Below are 17,756 nucleotides of genomic sequence, written 5' to 3'. Positions count from 1 at the left end.
GAGGGGGTGTAAATCCTTTGTCTTTTGATCTCTCCTTGTTCCATTTCTGTTTCGACATAATTGAAAAGCCAGCTTGGCCCTTGTACATTCTAATTATGTTAAGGTAAAATACTCATAAGGAATGCAGTATGAGTTTCAAGTGAACCTTTCAAATCCTAAGTGCATCCTAAGTAACAACATGCTTTAAGATAAGAGAAAGTAAACATACGCATTTAACTAAGACACACGCTTTTGTGTCTCTGTATGTCAGGGGCAGGGGTGGGTCTCGTAACATTTCCATGAAAAACCATAATCAATCCAATGACGCATTTTTAAGGGGAGTTTATCGGGAAGCTGGAAGAGGCAAAAGACCACAAAACACAAATAAGCCCACTTTCAAGCAAATCTATAATTTGAAAAACAGCCTCAGAATATTCTGAGGGTGGTGTATACTGTTTGAGGCCTCCCGGCCACCGGGTAATTTCTTTGTATCAGCTGGCATGTCTAGCGATGGCCTTCCCATGAAAAGCTTTGTCATTCTTCAGTCTTCCTCCTATAGGCCTGAGTCTTGTTTCCAGATGATGCTTCAGGGAGGATGGAAGGTTCATGACCTCTAAGATCTGTATGGTCCATACAGGCAGCAAGACCCTGACAAACTGTGAGCAGCACACAGCATACGGTGAGTACCAATATTTGGGGGGGCGGGGGGGTTAAGAAGATACTGAAATTTTTGCCCCTAATCAGATAGAAGGGTTTTGTCATCTGGTTTACATTCAAGACCTAGTTGGCTCATTGTGAGAAATAACCTTTCTTCTGGATTAGGAAACCTCATCGTGAGACTTGAGATATATTGGTTTAGAAAGTTTCCTCAGTTTTTCCTGGCTTCGAAGTCCCCGGCCACGTAGTGGGGTAAGGCCCATTGGAGGCAGATGAATCTAAATAAGAAGAACAAGGATGATAATCTTAAGAGTTATAATCATTGCAGCAGCTTATACTCACTGGGCACTTACTAACTACCATGCTCTCTGCTAAGCGCTAAATCACTGATTCATCAATCCTTACAATCGTCTCATAGGGAATGAGGTCAATATTTATACATGAGAAAAGGGAGCCTCTGAACTTATAACTTGCTCAAGGTTATACAGGAAGTGGTGGAGCCAGGATTTGAACTCAGATCTGTCTGATTCCAGAGCTTGCGCTCCTCTTGCCATTCTGCCTGCACGGAGGAGAAAATGGCCACGGATGACACAGTGAGATGAGGATGTAAAGGTGAGAAAGAGCGTGTCCGTAAGATGATCTGGGCATAATGGCAAATTCAGGCCAATGTAAATGCCTACCGAAAGGGCGCTGGTTAGATGGCAGCACATTCTTGTAATAGGGTATGACGCAACCATGGACTAAGATGGGGGCAGAGGTGTCCAGAGACCAGTAAATTCAGTAGGCAGTAGACAGTGTGCCTGGGGTCCCGTGGACTTCGGGTGAAGGAAATGTGTATATGTGAGGATAGAGAGAGACCATGAGGATAGGCTACCACACTGTTAGGTTAAGCCAACTCGACATAAAATGCTGTCTTTGGAAGTCAAGAGCAGGACACTGGTAATTGCTTATGGTCGAACCTAACAGTGACACCTGACTGCACTCGACAGGGTGTGGCGTTGTGACATGTTCACCGTCTACTTTATGCCTTCCTTTAATGTTTAATTGTATTCTTTTATTAACAACAACCCTGTCTCACATAAGGAACATGAAACTCTTTCCATAAAAAAGGGAAAGGCGAGCGCGCAGTGTCGTTGGGAGCTGGCTGGCCCTTGTGCACAGGTCGGAAGGCCCTGCGTTCCTCCGTGTTTTGCTCTGTTGGGTGGGGGGCACGCAGGGACAGCTTATTGCCCACGTGCCTCCCGCAGTCGCTCTAGCCTTCTTGGCAAACACTAGCCTGCTGGGTACACAGTCCTCAAAACAACTGGGCTGACAAGCCTAAGTGCCACCACGTGTTGGCTGGAGTCACACTTACTGGCCTTGGGTAAGGAATCTGGTAATGCAGTCCAATTTCAATCCTGGCTGTGCATTCATCTATGCACTGCTTAATCAGGTCTGCGTCTGTCAGCTAGGGAAAAAGGCAAAGAGGGAAAGAGGCTATGAGCTGCTTTCTGATGCTACACAGAGTATGGAAAGGTGCATGTCTTCGGAAAACTTTCTCAGTTCACCAGCCAGTGAATTACATATTCATAATGTGAAGAATCAAAAGCAATGTAATGTAACATTTACTGTGGGTTCAACTTTTAAGTATTATTGAAATAGTAGGCAATACAAGCACATGGTAGACAAGAATTCAAATGATACGGAAGGATATTATAGAAAGGAAGAAGTCTCTCTTTTACCCTGTCTGCCAGTTCCCCTTCTTAAGTTACTAGCAGTTTCTTGTTTGTCCTTCTGTACATACGTAAGCACATATATACTTAGGTTTGTTTCCTGACACAAATGGTAGCTCACTTTGTTCTGAACCTGCTTTTTCCACCAACAACCTGAAGCTCCTTCTGTATTTACACACATAAAGCTGCCCCATTCTTTTTAACAGCGGCACCAAATTCCCACATAAGGCTGTATTATAATTTAAACTGTCTTCTGCTGATGGACACTCAGGTTATTTCCAATCTTTTGCCATTATAAGCATTTCTGTTATGGATCCCTCTAGATTTTTTTTTTGGCTCATATGAACTATACCTAAAAGATAAATTCCTAGAGAGAGAAGTGTAATGTCAAAGGGTATATGTTCATGCGTTTTCAATTCTCATTGATATTCCCTCTAGATTCAAATGACCCTCTAAGAGGTTGCACCAATTTATATTCCCATGAGCCAGCTATAAATTCCATTCCCACCAACCCAGTGAGAATGCTTCTTCACACCCTCACCAAGTTCATCCAACTTTAAAGTAACCCAACTGTCTCAGCAAGTGCTGTCTAGACACCCCCGGTGAGATACTGGACAATGATTCACCTCTCGTTTTGAACTGTCAACCGCCTTGCTCATCAGTAAGGGGAAGACATGGCTTCTGAAATTCCAAAATAGTCAAGTTGTGGTAGTCCAGTTTCAAGTAAAGGAATGAAAAGTTCATTCTGAAGAACAGAAAGCCAGGTGGAGAAGGGCAGAGAGCCTTTTATTCCAAGGATGGAAAATGAGTCAACACAAGGCTCTGCCGAGAGTTTGCAAGTGGCCTCCAAGGCGAGCTGGGATTGCATCAGCCCCAGATGACACCCACAGGGAAGTCTGGGCTGGCGTGGCTCGGAAACTCCCAGGGCCTTCGTGTCCTGTGGCGGCACCTCTGGAGCAGAGGAAAGTTCCAGGAAGTGCAATGCACAGAACCCCAGCTGCGTCCCTCGGGGCAGAGGCCCAGCTTTCTGACCTTCGTGCTTCTCAGAAGCTGTAGCTCTGGTGTCCACCTCGGGAACAGATGTCCCCAGCCCTTCTGGTTGGCCCCTGAGGATTCAGAGCGATACACAAGACACCTCTGGATGATCATCAAGCTCTTATTGCAAGTGAGGTTATAGGAACCTACTTGTGTCTGCATGAGGGAGCAGGGAGAAAGAAGCCCCGATAAGCTATGCTTAAGGCGCTGAGGGCTCCTGGGGCTCCAGCTGTCCCCCTGAACAAGTGTGGGGTACAGTTCTCCCAAGTCCAGTCATTCAGAGGCTGCCTGCATGGTTTTGCCACATCTACATACCACCTATATTAACATTCAACGTTTTCTTTAAATGGACTCTCTTGTGAGCATAGTATTTGGGAAATTGCCGGATACTCTTTTCTTTCTAACACACGGTAAACAAAGCACAGAACTTCCAACTAAAGGTCATGTAGCCCCCACTATCTCACTCATGTACCATCAGCAGCACACACGCCTCCTCCTGGCTCGCAGCACACTGAGCCAAGGCGAGCAGAGGCCAAGGAAGGAATGATGAGCCATAAGAAAACCCCAGGGCGTCGTGAGCAGTCCTCGGGTGGGCACGTCCTCCTGTGACATCCCCAGCAGGACGCTGGCCATTGTGAGGCCACCGTCCCTGCCTTATTACCTGGCAGAACAACTGACACATGAAGCTACAGAAAGGGCCCAGTGGTATAAAATCCACAAGCGCAGGCACTGCTGCAGGCTGCTCCACAGGAGTTCAGGACAGGGCTCACGACGGGATCAGGTGAGGACAGAGCAGCGTGGGAGGCTTCCTGGAGAAGGTCAATTGAATCCAATGCTCGGTCATTTATGACAACCACAAGGCAGGACCCAAGGGATACGCTATCAAATAAGACATTGTCTGAGCCTGAGGAACTGACAGGCGGGTCGGGGAGACCACACGACATACATGAAACAGACAAGGAAAAAGTATGACCAGCTCCTCAGGGGTAGGTATAGGTCAGTGGTCTGCAAACTTTTTGATCACCTACTCCTTTCAATAAATATTTCTCAGGCCACAGATCCATATATGTATTTATATTGATTTGTACGTATACGTTCAGTAAGTGTACTAATGTCATTATAAATATAGACAAAACAGACATTTTTAAAGGATGCAATAGAAACAGAAACCGCACTTGCAGGACCTATTTCCAGTCCTCCGAGGGCTGTGTAAGGTCCCTGCACGCAGGTATGGCCTGTCTGGGGGAGAGTCAGAGCCGCTTCCCAAGCAGGGTGGCCCTCGTACAGCGGGGAGCCTTCAGGGATCCCAAGAAGGCAGAGGTGCTGGGGTTCGGGTTGCGAGGGTGGGGGTCTTTTGTAGCACTTATCCCAACTCTAATTTTACGTTTCTTTCCATCTAACTCTGAAATACCTTTGAGGGACCGTGCTGCTTTTGCTCATTTTATATTCCCAAGGTGTTGGGCGTACGGTGGGCGCTCAGATACCTGTGGAGTGAAACAATGAGAGCAGAGCATTGCAGAGCAGTGGCAGGCATGGTGACAGAAATAGGCAAGTTGGGAAGGGGACGCCTTCTTGTGGGAAGACGAGCTCTGTCTTGGGGTACGGGGTCCTCAGACGGCTGGTGAAAAGCCAAGGCTGGGTGTCCCGATTTGGGAGCTGGAGCCAGAAGGTGGCTGTCTGCCCCTGGGGCCTCGGCGCAGAGGGTTGACCCTCAGAGGACCCCACAGCTGGCAGGAGGGTGTGGAGAGAAGACAGGGCCAAAAAGGAGACAGAGACGGGTCAGAGAGGAAAAAGTAGAGAGAGTGGATTGTCAGGAAGTTTCACGAGGGGAACAGTGACAGCATTGAATCCATGAGATCAATGAGAAGGGGGCAAGGAAAGCCAGGGGCTGAAAGCCTCTTTCCGTGCGAGTTGCCAGGCAGGCTTCCAAAGAGCTGACAGCTAATGCTTGATGGTTTACCGGGATGAGTCACACCGAGCCTCTCAGAAATGGTGTTTGGCTCCCTGGTGTCTGGGTGTGCAGTTCCATTAAACCAGTTCATGGGAGCACTAGTTTACCCAATTCTCTGGTCCCAAAGGGCAGACGCACTGTGCTAGCCAAAGAGGCTGCAGTTCACAGCTAAGTATGAGGCAGGCCTGTGTCTTCATCCTAATCTCTTCCCTCTGAATGGGTTTGGACTTGGAGGCTTTGAATAGTTTATAAATTGAAAACCAAAATTGACCTGCGCACCTCCTGTGGCAGTGTCCGGCGACAGCACATCATGTGACGAACTGCGCCTCCCCTGGCAACTCTCACTGGCCTCACTCCTGTCACCTGGCTCGTGGGGTCTCCTGGGGACACAGCCACTTGCTGGCTGGACCAAGACCTGAAATGAGTGAAGAGAGAGCCCTGGGCCGGGCTCTGCTTCCCATCAGCTGGGCCTCCGGCTCCTTCCCTTCCTGCCCAGACTCTGCCACTGTGACTCACGCTGCTCCGTCCTCTCCATTTGGGACAGACAAGAAATGAACAAATGCAAGACACTGCTCTCCTCTCGCTCTCCAGCTGAGGCCTACTTACATTTTTGTTTTTCTGGAACAGTGTTCTGGCTTCATTTAATATGTACTCTTTTTCTTTAATGGTGTCTTCCATCTGTCCTGACGACGCCTGCCATTTCCTCGCAAGCCTGAAAATTCGGCGGTAGAGGCCAAGAACTTCCTGTCGCGTTGCTGTTGTCATCTTCAGACCCACCAAAATAGAAGAGGGAAAATGTGCATAAAAATTCACCGTGACAATAGGCAGCTAGCCAGATGCACCTTTTTTTTTTTTTTTTTTTTTTAAATCAAGCTCTTTAATTAGAAGGCACAGATAACTGCCTTCTCAGCAAATCCGTTTGGCAGCATTGCCGCATGGCCGTGTACGAATACCAGCTATCCCTTGGCGGCCTCGTGTATCACCTCACGGTTGAGCTGCTCCACTGTACTGTTTGCCATGATGGCCACTTTTACAAACATGGCAAAACAAAACCAAAGCACACATGTACTGTTCTTTGAACCGGTAAATTCTTAGGAAGGATGCTTTTCGTGTGTATTCTGGTAAAATTATATCCCTAACCTGAGTGTCTAGGAAAAGGCATGTGTTGAATAACTGAATTTTCTAGTTAAGTGAGAACTTGAAATTAATGCAGGTTGCAAACTCACGTTCCTCCAGGGTCTGGCAGGTAACAAAATGAGGGAATTTGACTGGGTGGGGACACTGGCCAACTGGAGAGGACATGCCCCCTTAAAAGGGGACAGTCGCTACTCAGCCCCCGCCAGCCGCTGCCATGTAGAAGTGAGGGCCTAAGGGTGCCAGATTTCATGATAGCTTCACAATAGGTGGCAGTCCAGATTTTTAAAATATAAAATCTCAAAAAAGACACAAATTCATTTTTGAAAATGTGAGTACGATGAAGCCCAAAGAAAATGTGTCTGCAGGCTAAGGTCCTCCCAGAGGGCGTCAGGTTGCAGCCTCTTAGTTCAGCATAGCCTCGTTGAAAATATTTTGCAAAACTGTCAGTTCACTGCCTTGTGCACATGAGAACTGTGTAGTAAGTATAACTGGAAGTCTTTGTGATGGCTGAAGATCTGTGGCCCCTCTGGGTTTGCACGCTGAAACATCAGCTTTCATTTCAGAGGACTTGGCCAAGTTCCTGACCGAAGTATGTTCCATAAAGCTAACTGTATTTTTATAAATTAAATTCCTGTTATTTTTATTTTCATTATGAAATACCTCAGATACACAAAAAGATATAGAGAATAATTAACAGCCATACATTCACAATGGACCTTAGGGAATAAATTATATATACAGTTGAAACCCCCACTGTACCTTTTCCAAATCGAATTCCTCTTCCTCTCTCCTAGAAGGAACTGCTATCCTGAATATATCTTTCTCACACGTCTTTACATTTCACATTATATAGTATTGCTTAGCAACTTTAAAAGAACTTTATAAAAGGTATTGCCTTTCTGCAACTTCTTTTTGCCCATATTTGTACTGTTTCCCCAAAAATAAGACCTAGCTGGACTATCAGCTCTAAGGCGTCTTTTGAAACAAAAATTAATATAAGACCGGGTCTTATTTTAATATAAGACCAGGTATAATATAATATAATATAATATAATATAATATAATATAAATACCGGGTCCTCCCGGACCAGGGCAGATTATATTAATTTTTGCTCCAAAAGATGCATTAGAGCTGATGGTCTGGCTAGGTCTTATTTTCGGGGAAACACGGTAAGGTTCATCCATGTGGTTACACACAGCTCCAGTTCATGGGTTCTCACTACTGCAATTCAGCCCACACTGTCTGAAGGTATCTCATGTATTCTTCTGCTGATGGACATTAGGGGTTTCCCTTTTCTTTTACTTACGCAACAACGTTAGCCTGTTTCTTTACTACTTACTTCTACAAGAAATCCCGGAAAGTGAAAAAGCCCCACTACGGGAGGATTCTGATTGGTCAGATTTAGGAGAACGAATCCTGTACTGCCTTTAACAGATGGGCAGGCCGGGAGGACCCGGGCACATGCAGTGAGTGAGCAGCAGGGCCGGGCCAGGCATGGGGACCCTCCCCGGGAATCCTGGGTTTTCCTCAAACAGGCTCCTCAGGATCTGGAGGTAGGTGCTCACTGCCCTTTGGGAGCGCGACCCATTTCCAACCCGAGCGGGAGGGCCAACACATGGAGACTGTACGCTTCAGGAGATTTTGTCCTGAGTTCCTGAGAATTCGAGCAGCTAAAGAATACAGATGGGAGCTGTAAGGAGGTGTGTTTATCTGTTAGGTTGGTGCAAAAGTAATTGCGGTTTAAAAGATTAAAAATAATTGCACGAACCGCAATTACTTTTGCACTGACCTAATAGAAATTCTAAGTTGCTGCAAGGAAACTGCCTGACAGAGAATTCCTCTTTCGAATATGACTGTCCCTCCTACTTCTCCTGACCCTGGTGACTTTTCTTGAGCAATAAGGAATGAACCAAGGCTTAACCATTTGATGATAAGCTTGAAAGCACTAGTTCCCCCAGTTCAAAAGTCGACAGGACTAAGCTTAACCTCCAACACCAATTCTGATGGCCAGGATGCTTCAGAGAAAATGCTTAAAAGGAATTCATAAAAACCAAGACAACCGCATGTTTTGTGGTTCATCGTTAATAAAAACCCACATGAGATGATGACATTTTCCTGGTAAGGAAACAGGTTTCTGAGTTTCTGGCTCTCTCTAGAATTCCATGGTTTCATCTGAAAATACGTGAGTCAGTTCCTGTGAGGGGCAGGGAGTCTGTAACTAACTTGTATTAACGATTGCCTCACTTCTCTGTCATTAACAGACGAAACTGCCCGGACTGCATGGCACTGGTGAGGAGTGAAGGAGGTCTGGCCTGTGAAAACAGCAGCAACCTTCTGCAAAGTCGGACTTTAATTGGTTTCCTTCTACTCTTAGAACCTCCGCTTCAGATTGTAGCTGATCATATACCATAATCGGATACACAAGCCCTGTAATTAGGGCACTCAAGGTAACAAGCAGAACTAACAATTGGTACTTAATAGGCCTATTTTCAAAACACTTTAATTAACGTTTACATGTTTGGAGAAGTAATCCTGAAAGGGAGATAAGTGATGTCTCCCTCTCCAACATCAGGTGACCCAGAAAACCTAAATCCTGAAGATTTCCAGGGGGAGGGGGTCTGAAGCTCTGTTCCCATGATGTACTACTAACAGGCCTAGCCAACCACACTTCTTCCCAACTCTGCGCAAAGCCAGGAAAAAGATGCTTTTGTTCTTTTCTTATTGGAATCCTTCAGGTCTCAGAGAGAAGGAATCATGTTCTCTTACCGTAGGGGTACATCCCATCTGTTCCCTCTTTCTAGAAGGCTCTCTTGGCTCCCTTGCAGCCTTCAGTTACCAATGAAAACATGGAGGTCTCAGAAAAGCCTTTCCCGCTCCCTGCTGCCCTCACCACGTGCATCAAGTCAGGTCTCTCAGTTGAGCCCTTCCGCGGCCCTTGTATTTCTTGTAGCACTTGACCACGCAAGTAATGGGTTGTTAGTGTCCGTCTTCCCCGAGCCTCGCACCTTGTGGACAGGAACCACACGCACCTTATTTACTGCTGACTTCTTGGCACTGGTGCTCAACGAGTGCCGCTGTTGCCCTCCTTCCATCATTCATTGCACACCAGCAGCCCCTTCAAAGGAGGCTGTGCATTTGGGGGGCTGCTCTGCCCTTCCCTCCCCACAGCAACCTGTCCCCAACACTCCAAAGGGAGCTGACATCACAGAAGGGACAGCAGGCCTCATTACAGGGCTGCCAGCCTGCAGGCCAGACTCCAGCTGGGACCAAAAAGGGGTCCCGTGGCCAGTAACCTCCCAGGGAGACCCGAGCATCAACTCCCAGCCGGGCAGGTCAGGGTGGGGAGTCACCCCCCAGGCCTGTAACTTCTTTAGTGAGAGGCTTATCTTTGCCGTAAGCAGCCCTGTCCATTGTTTCTGTGCATCTCGTTTTGTGCAACACACCTTTGACATAAGTGGGACCACCCTCAAGAGAGCACCTGATCTTGTTAACTACCCTGTAGTCCAGTCCCCGCCTTGCTTTCTCCCAGTCCCCGCCTTGCTTTCTCCCAGTCCCCGCCTTGCTTTCTCCCAGTCCCTGCCTTGCTTTCTCCCAGTCCCCGCCTTGCTTTCTCCCAATCCCTGCCTCGGTTTCTCCCACCTCCGTCATCTTCCTTTGTTCCCTCCTTAATTCCAAATGCATGAAAGAAAACTGCAAAACTGTCCCTCTCCATTTATCTTGCTCCCCAGAAATTACCCTCAATGTCTTACATAAAATTTCTACAGGTTTGGACGTTTCTTACATGGACACTTCCCTCCCAAACACCTATCCATCCATCCATCCATTCATGCAGTCAGCATTTATTTAGTCAGTTCACCCCAGAGGCTGGGCACAGGCAGTTCTGGGGAAAGTGATAACCAAGCAGCCATGGTCCCTGCCTCCTAAAGTTTATATGCTCGTGGCAGAGGCAGACGACACACAAGAAGAACAATTTCTGGTAGATATATGTGCTCTCGGAATGAACCAGTCAGTATATATGAGCAGAGGGAGCGGTTATTTGATTGTGGGTAGTCAGTGACATTCGAGCCAGTGCTGAATGCTAGAAAGGAGAGTTAAGAGGTCGGTGAGGTGGTATCGGAAGAGGGGTCAGCAGGAACAAAGGCTGTGAGGTGGGAGCCAACCTCCTTGTAGTGAGAGCTTATGAGGAGGTTAGGCCCCAGGTGGGCAGAACTGAGCACAGGTTGGGAAGGTGGGCCCTGGAAGGGAGTCTGGTTTGCAGTCTAAGAGCCAGAGAAAGACACTGGTGGGTTTTGAGCAAGTTGGAATATCATGGTCCGACTTAAATCTTTTAAAATGTGCTTCATTTCAAACTATAGCCTAAGTCCTTAGGATTCTGCCAGTTTTGCAGATGGTGAAGCGTCTTGCCTGATGCCACCTGACCAGGAGAGTTGGGGTTAGGAGCCAAAATCGCTGGATGATTATTTCCCTGACCATAAGCTTTTCCTCGTTTTCATTTTGGAGTCAGTTATGGGGACTTTGTAATGGGCAGTGATGACTCTCCTAAAAGAGAGAGAGAAAAAAAACACAGCACAAGCCACTCCCCGTCCCAATCGCTGTTGAGAGAGGTGGAAGTACAGGGCCGTCTGCACACTCTCCGCAGGCCCAGCATATCCACGCCCTGGGCGTGTCGGGCCTTTGGGGAGATTTGCTCTAATTAGGGGCTTCACCTACTTCACCCTCTTCCCCACCGTTGGAAAGACCATCCCAGTATGAACACTTGGGAGTTTAAAGCAGAGATGAAAATTCCCTTTACCCCGATGAAATTTATAGAAGTCTGACTCTGGTCTCAGGAATGTCAAAATTCCAAACATTGGATTCTCAGGAGGCTTTGCCTTCTACTGAAGAAAAAGTGGCAGAAAAGGCAAGAGGGATGGATCTCTGCCGGCTAAGCCCCAGGGGAAGGAAAGAGCTCTTTCCATTCTTTCGAGACCTGCCCCTGGTGGAATTTTTTCCTCAATGTCACCTAGTCGGGAATTTCTTTCCCGGAGTATTTTATTATTTTGAGGTGTGGGGAGAAGGTGGAGATTGTAAAACTCCCCCAAAGGCAGTTGCTCTTAGGTGTTCACTCTGCCCCAGTGATGACCTGTCCCATGTCCTGTGGCCCTATCTCCTTAGACCTGGGACCCTTTCTTTTGCCACATGAAGGTCCCGATTCTCACCCTTTGGCCACCATCACTTTTCACGGGTGCCTTCTTCACTGAGACTGGGTCAGCGTCCCTGCTATGACACCTCTGGCACCTCTACCCGACTCGTATCACAACATTCATCCCAGGTAGCAATTCACCTTCTTCCTCTCTATGTGTTTTGTCGGGGGAGAGGGAAGAGGGTTGGGACTGTATTACCCTCCTAGGCCTGGCACATAGTTCGAGCTTGAAATAGTTTTGTTAGAATACATTTACACACAGAAGTCACCACTAATGTCCACTCTCCTCCTGAGATATACACTGTGGTATTTCGACCGGGTTTTCCAACGGAAGACCCTGGAGCATTTAAAAATATAAAACTATAATGCAGGTGGCAACAGTCAAAGCATGCCAGATGTCCCTTCTGCGTTTAGCATCACAATAATGTTTCTGAGAGGGGTGCTGGGTGTCAGGACGAACTGAAGACTCAGTGTTACACGGGGAGGAGGCCTTATCACGTCCATCTAGGCCAGTGTAAGATATGGCGCTAGAAAGTCACCCTCACTCTTCAGCTCTCTTAAGGTTCGTCCACTGGACTGGAATGATTTACTGTTTCTGTGAAGCTTAGAACCAAACATATAGGAAAATGGGGTCCTGATACTTTCTTCCTTGAAAAGCAGTCCTTTACGGGGAATAAGGTTCATTGCAGCCAAAGGATCCCAGGTCAAAACTAACCCAGAAAATTATCATTTAAAGTTTGGTCATTTGGAAAATCTCGAGGAAACTGAAATGCTCTTAGAATGCCAGAGCAAACAGATTTTCTGGCCCCAGATAGCGGAGTAGAGAATGACTGTCTTGGTTTTAGACTTCAGTCTTTCCACATATGTGAGGAACAGGAGACATAATACAAACAGTGAAGTCCCAGGCTCTGCGGTACTCCAACCTGGGTTTCAATCCTGACTTCGTCATATGGGGCATGTCTTCCTGAGCCTCAGTTTCTTACAATGTAAAATGGGGTAGCACGAGAACCTTCTTCAAACAGTTGTTGTACGGCTCATTCAGGAGATAATCCATGGAAATCCCTTAGCATTGGGAGCTCACCAAGGCCGATGTTACCTGAATAGCAGGCAATGAAGGAGGCCTCTTTCATCGGTGCTAAGCTTTGTCTGCAGAGCAGGGAGAGAAATGGGTAGCCTGTTGGCAAATGGATTGCTTTGCGGGAGTAATGGATTTTCCTGGCGCTGTTTCCCTCCGATTATTAATAATCCCTGTACAGTAACGGGCTATTGTTCTTCAGTATGAGTAAATAAGCCTATTGCAGGCACTGCTTATCTTCAGGCCACAGAGTCCACTTCTTACTGGAAATATAATGCCGGTGCCAACACCAAAAGCACGGCCAGGCTGCCCTTCCTATGTTGCTTCCTTTGTCTCTCACTCCTCGCCCACCCTTTGGTGCACTTTTCTCCTGATCTCTAATACTCCCTACTTTCTGGAGGACACCCATACCCGACAGGATATCATCCTTACTCAAATCTAGGAACTTTCAGGCTAAACAGTGCCCCACACATCTGTCCTCCCTGCCTGCCGTCCATCCACACACACACACACACACACACACACACACAGGCACCATGGGCTTCTTTTCTGTCCTGGATTCAGTTTTTGGTTACTAGAATCCAAAAAGGGAAGTGTAATGCCACACATTGTTTTGCAAATCTCAGGACATGCTTGTGTGGCTACCTAATCATACCACAGCTATTCTCTGAAACAGCAGCTTTTTACACAGAAAGTGACAGTATGGTGTGTCAGAGATATGGGGCAGGGAGGTGAAGGCAGAGCGTATTTTTATTTTACCTAAAGAAAAAGGAACTAGGTTAGGCCATGTAATATGGGAAATCTTCAGGACACAGGGGAAAACCAAAAATATTGATGTCTGGATGATTTCTAACTATCCCCCAAAGATCTTAGGAGATTAAGGTACACGCACTCTAAACACACCAGCACAGAAGCACACACCAGATTGTACTTGTAAGAGGAACTCCAATCAGGCTATTGTAACCAAGAGATATGCAGCTATTTTCCCCTCAGGGGTAGAAATTCTAACTGGAAACCAGTTTCGTCCCTTGCGTCAAAAGAAATGGAAGGATCTGTTTTCCTATCTGAGTGTTTTGAGACAAAGGCAGGGTAAGGGATCAGTCAGAGGCAGAGAGAAGCGGTTACCACAAGTAGGAGGAGGTGGTAGAAGTGTGTGTGTGTGTGTGTGTGTGTGTGTGTGTTGGATAGAGATGAAAACCAGGTCCATGCTCAAGATCAAGCCCAGCCATCCATTCACAACTGCCCAGGATTTCAGCCCTTCCTAGGAACTAGGGAGGTTGAGAACACAAAACACTGCCATTTCAATTAACTTTTAAATCCCTCTTTTGTGATAATTTCCTGAGGAACCGGGTTAGGAAACAGGAGAAAAGGACTTTGGTTCCATACAGCTGGCATTTGTAGCACCTCCCCCATGATCCAACCGTCTAATAACTAACCTCACTGTGAGCATGGGTCCCCACCTTCTGGACAGCGAGATGCTTACTCCACAAAGTTCCTGACAGCAGGAGCCAGTGACTGTCCATTTTTATGCGTGTGGAATGATCAGCACCCAGGGTACCTTCCAGTTCCATCTTTAACGATGGACTGATTCCGTACCTGCACTGGCCACAGGTAGCCACTGGGCCCCTGAAACACGGTTCGTGTAGCTGAGGAACTGCTTCTTCTGTTTTCTTTTACTTCAATTTCCAGAGCTACTTGGTGCTAGTGGCTCCATCTGGACAGGACGGCAGGGCTCAGGCCGGTAGAGGACCTTTGGCCAAGGAGCTCTGAGCCCCACGCAAAGGGGGAAGCAGCTCCTGGGCTCCAGATGACTGGTGCTGTGTAGGAGCCTCAGGTTGGTGTTGCCAGATTGTCTCGTTTTCTAAACGAAGCTGAAAAATCTGAATTTCAATGTCCAATGTTTAAAGGTTGGCAAGTAAATTTTAAAAGGAACTGAAATCACTTTGTGGGCCGAACAGTACGTTTGCAGTCTCGATCTAGGCCAGCCTCTTCAGCTGAAAGAACAGGCCTCATCCAAGGCCATTCTGCTGGTCAGTAGCAGATCCAAGACTGAAACCCAGGCCTCTGATTCTTCTTCTGATACTCTTGCTTGATTCTAGCAGATTGACCATATCTAGATTGTGGTGACAGTGGCGGCAGCAGCAGTAGCAACAGGGACAAAAGCCCCTTTGTTAGAAGCTGCTGGAGTCCATGTGGAGAGTGTTCCCACCTAGCTGTAATCACAGGTCGGGCCCTATGGGCAAGGCTGTGTACTAGGAGCCAGCAGGACACGAAGGAGACATAGTGCGTGGGGGAGACAGACATCTAAACAATTGGCGAGGAAGTCAGGTTTGTTCTAAGGGACACAAAGCACAAGTCCAGAAGCACCGCGGGATGGGACAGGATGAGTGGGCAGTGAGTGACAGGGGGTCTCATTATTCCAGAATACTCTGGGACCTCTTTGTATCTTTGAGGTCTTGTCTGCGTCCAGTTTCCTTTGCAGCTTCTTCTCTTCTAAATCTCTAAATGCAAAAGGCCCCCAGGAGTGTAGGGGCCTAGGTGATCTAGAAATAAACCCCTACTTTATTATCTCTATGACTTTCCCCCTGACTTGCATGTCTAACGTCTCCACATCTTCACCGAGATGGTGAATAGACTTATCAAACCCTGGATGTTCAAAAGAGAATTTAACCGGTATTTCTTTCCAAACTGTTTTCCCTTAGGAGTCACCCTTGGTTCCTCTCTCCTCCCCCCATAACTTCACATCCAATTCGGCAGCGAGTCCTGCAAGCTCTACTTCCAAAGCTCCATTTCCACTGCGACTGGAACACTACCTTCACTTCTCCCTTGGCGACTGCAGCAGCCTCCTAACAGGTCTAACACCTTCTACCCTTCTCTATCCAGCAACCACGTGCCATTTTCTTTAAAATGTCAGATCACGTCACTCTTCTTAAAACCCTCGGATAACCTAACAGCAAACCCTTACCTTGGGCTCAAAGGCTCTGCTCTGCTGGAGCACGCCTGCCACTTCATCCCGACTCTGACCCTTGTTCTTTCTGTTCCAGCCACCTGGCCTTCTCGCCTTTTCTTCCTCACAACCCTTCCCGCCGGCGCTTTTCCCCCCTCGAAAGTTCATTCCCTGGCTTCCCCCTCTTCTCGGATCTCCGCAAAATCTGGCCTCCTCTGTACAGCCTTACCCCCTTTAGAGGGGCGCTCCCTCCATCTTCCACCACTTCCCCGGGTAGTATTGTCTTCGGGGGGCATTTTTCCCTTGCTGGTATCTTCCTTATTGATTTACTTTTTTAACTTTCTCCGGGACTCGACTACAAAGCCTCCTTTTGTGGACCCAGGGAATTAAGAAGCTGGTTCTCACATCCTAGAAAGTCTCCGTGTCCTGTATGGGGGGCCTCTTTTGGGTCAGCCTTCCCCAGCCAGAAGCTCACGCCCTGGAACTGCCCCACTCATCTTCCACTTAGATTCGGGGATCCAAAGGATTCAGAATAGTTTCAGATGGGCTCCAAACCGGTCCCTCAGCGTCCCCAAACCAGGTCTCCCCTGCCCGGCCCTCGGGCTGCATCCCTGGCCCCGGTCCCGAGGCCAGGGGCGCTGACACCCAGCCGCCGTCGCGAGGCTGGGGTCACACAAACGCGTCTCCTAGCAACGTCGCACCCCTCCACCTCCACCCCATCCCTGCCCCTGCGGAGCCAGCCCCTTCCCCCAGGCTCCCGCGCCAGGAGGCCGCGTCTCCGTCGCTTCCACTCACTCTGCGTCAGTCCTGCCTTCCCCCACCCACAGAAGCGCCGCCGCCGCGGGCGGGTCGGCAGGAGGCGGCGCTGGGAGCCGAGCGGAGCCGCGGCGGACGGAGCTCGAGCAGGTCCGGTAGGCCAGGCCGGACTCAACCACTGGGAGGACCTCGGTGGGAGCATTGCCCCACGTCGGGGGTAGTCTCGAGCCGCAACTCAACTTCACACGCCAGCCCCCCCTCCGCCGTACACCCGACGGGACAGCCAACTTCATCCTCTCCCTACTTCTCCTTGCCCCTTTCGCGCTCCTTCCCCCCCTTTCAGCCCCCAATGGTCCAGCCCAGGCCCTCCTAGTCCACCCTCCCCGTGGCTTGGTCTTTGCCCTTACTTGGCGACGGCTTCGGGCGTCTCTGCGTACGTCGTGACGCAATCCCCTCCCCCTCCCCCGCCCCTTCCCTATTCTCCCTCCTGGAGCCGGCGGCCTGCGGGGTTACCGGAAGTGATGATGCAGGAGGCGATGGAGGGGGCGGGGCCTCGGGGCGGCCGCCGCCGGTGGGCCGTAGATGAAGAGGAGGCGGCGGCAGTGGTGGAAGAAGCGGCGGCGGCGGCGGCGGCGGGGGTAGGGAGCTTGGAAACGCGAGCGGGGATGGTAGGTGGTTTGGACCCGCCGGGCCGCCGTCGTTTCCAGAAAGGGTTTGACTGGAGGAACCTCTGGAGCAGCTGTGAGTTTGGGGGGGGAGGGGGGTGTTCGAGGAAAAGGGGGGAGCATTGAAAGCTGAAGGGGCGGGGGTTGGGTACCTTCGAGAAAGGGGGGGTGGGAGGGGAGGAGTGGAAATCAGCGCCTTGTCTGGACTGGTCCCTGTGGAAGAAGAGGCTGTGAGGGGAGCCTGTGGCGTGTCAGCCGCAGGGCTCCGAAAACTTACCTACTGTCCCTGCCTCCCCACCGCCAGCACCCCTCAACCCGGGGCCTGGGGGCCGGAGCTGCTCTGGAGGGGCTGCAGACTCTGGTCCTGGGGCCGGGTAAGCGCTGTGCGGTGGGAGCCCCGGCGGGAGGTGTGGGGTGAATCTCCGGCTCCCTCCGCCCTCATCTCCCTCCCCACCCCCATCCTTCTCTTTAATCATTAACAGCCCTGGAATTAAGGGGCTCAGACCTGAAGGCCTTTCCGTGCACCTTTGCTAGAGACGATAACCATCTGTGCCGAGGTAATGGGGCTGGAGGCTTTGCCTGCATCCTGTCTAGGAAGTGGGACGGGGTGACAAATGTATTGTTTTTTTCCATTCCCCTGCACCCCTCATCCTCCCCTG

At 49.1% G+C, this 17,756-nt stretch overlaps 2 protein-coding genes across 8 annotated transcripts in view; one reads left to right on the top strand and one right to left on the bottom strand.

The window, feature by feature from the left end:
* Window positions 1-369: 369 nt before the first annotated feature.
* Window positions 370-17,519, bottom strand: LYRM1 (LYR motif containing 1). 4 transcript variants are annotated; one of them, XM_033101405.1, is made up of 4 exons: window positions 17,375-17,519; window positions 5,941-6,099; window positions 1,991-2,083; window positions 370-914 (listed from the first exon to the last, which is right to left on the bottom strand). In XM_033101405.1, exons 2-4 carry the CDS (start codon window positions 6,097-6,099, stop codon window positions 798-800), a joined length of 369 nt encoding a protein of 122 aa, XP_032957296.1. In that variant the 5' UTR covers window positions 17,375-17,519; the 3' UTR covers window positions 370-797. The 4 variants fall into 4 exon arrangements, with proteins under 4 accessions (XP_032957296.1, XP_032957297.1, XP_032957295.1 ...); XM_033101406.1 differs by lacking the exon at window positions 17,375-17,519 and adding an exon at window positions 16,840-16,861; XM_033101404.1 differs by lacking the exon at window positions 17,375-17,519 and adding an exon at window positions 16,472-16,742.
* DCUN1D3 (defective in cullin neddylation 1 domain containing 3) overlaps window positions 7,621-17,756 on the top strand; it is a 41,753-nt gene continuing 31,617 nt past the window's right edge. For 2 of the 4 annotated variants that reach the window (XM_033101402.1, XM_033101401.1), the window contains exon 1: window positions 7,621-8,919. The gene's annotated coding sequence lies outside the window, so the exon portion shown is untranslated. Of the gene's footprint in view, window positions 8,920-16,994; window positions 17,174-17,756 lie in introns of those variants that run through there. The other 2 variants (XM_033101398.1, XM_033101397.1) reach the window with 2 other exon arrangements.

This window comes from Rhinolophus ferrumequinum (assembly GCF_004115265.2).
Source record: "Rhinolophus ferrumequinum isolate MPI-CBG mRhiFer1 chromosome 15 unlocalized genomic scaffold, mRhiFer1_v1.p scaffold_54_arrow_ctg1_1, whole genome shotgun sequence".
In the NCBI taxonomy this organism is placed as follows: Eukaryota; Metazoa; Chordata; class Mammalia; order Chiroptera; family Rhinolophidae; genus Rhinolophus; species Rhinolophus ferrumequinum.
Note: the sequence above shows the minus strand (reverse complement) of the source record. Positions and strands in the feature narration are given on the sequence as shown.

What these genes read in the sequence shown, in the direction of transcription:
- LYRM1 (XM_033101403.1), bottom strand. Translation starts at nt 15,844, where the DNA reads ATGAACTTTCGAGGGGGGAAAAGCGCCGGCGGGAAGGGTTGTGAGGAA. An exon ending in GCAGAGCCTTTGAGCCCAAG is followed by an intron (nt 6,100 to 15,694) that starts GTAAGGGTTTGC and finishes GTGGGTCTGAAG; the next exon opens with ATGACAACAGCAACGCGACA. An exon ending in TGTTCCAGAAAAACAAAAAT is followed by an intron (nt 2,084 to 5,940) that starts GTAAGTAGGCCT and finishes CTTTTTCCCTAG; the next exon opens with CTGACAGACGCAGACCTGAT.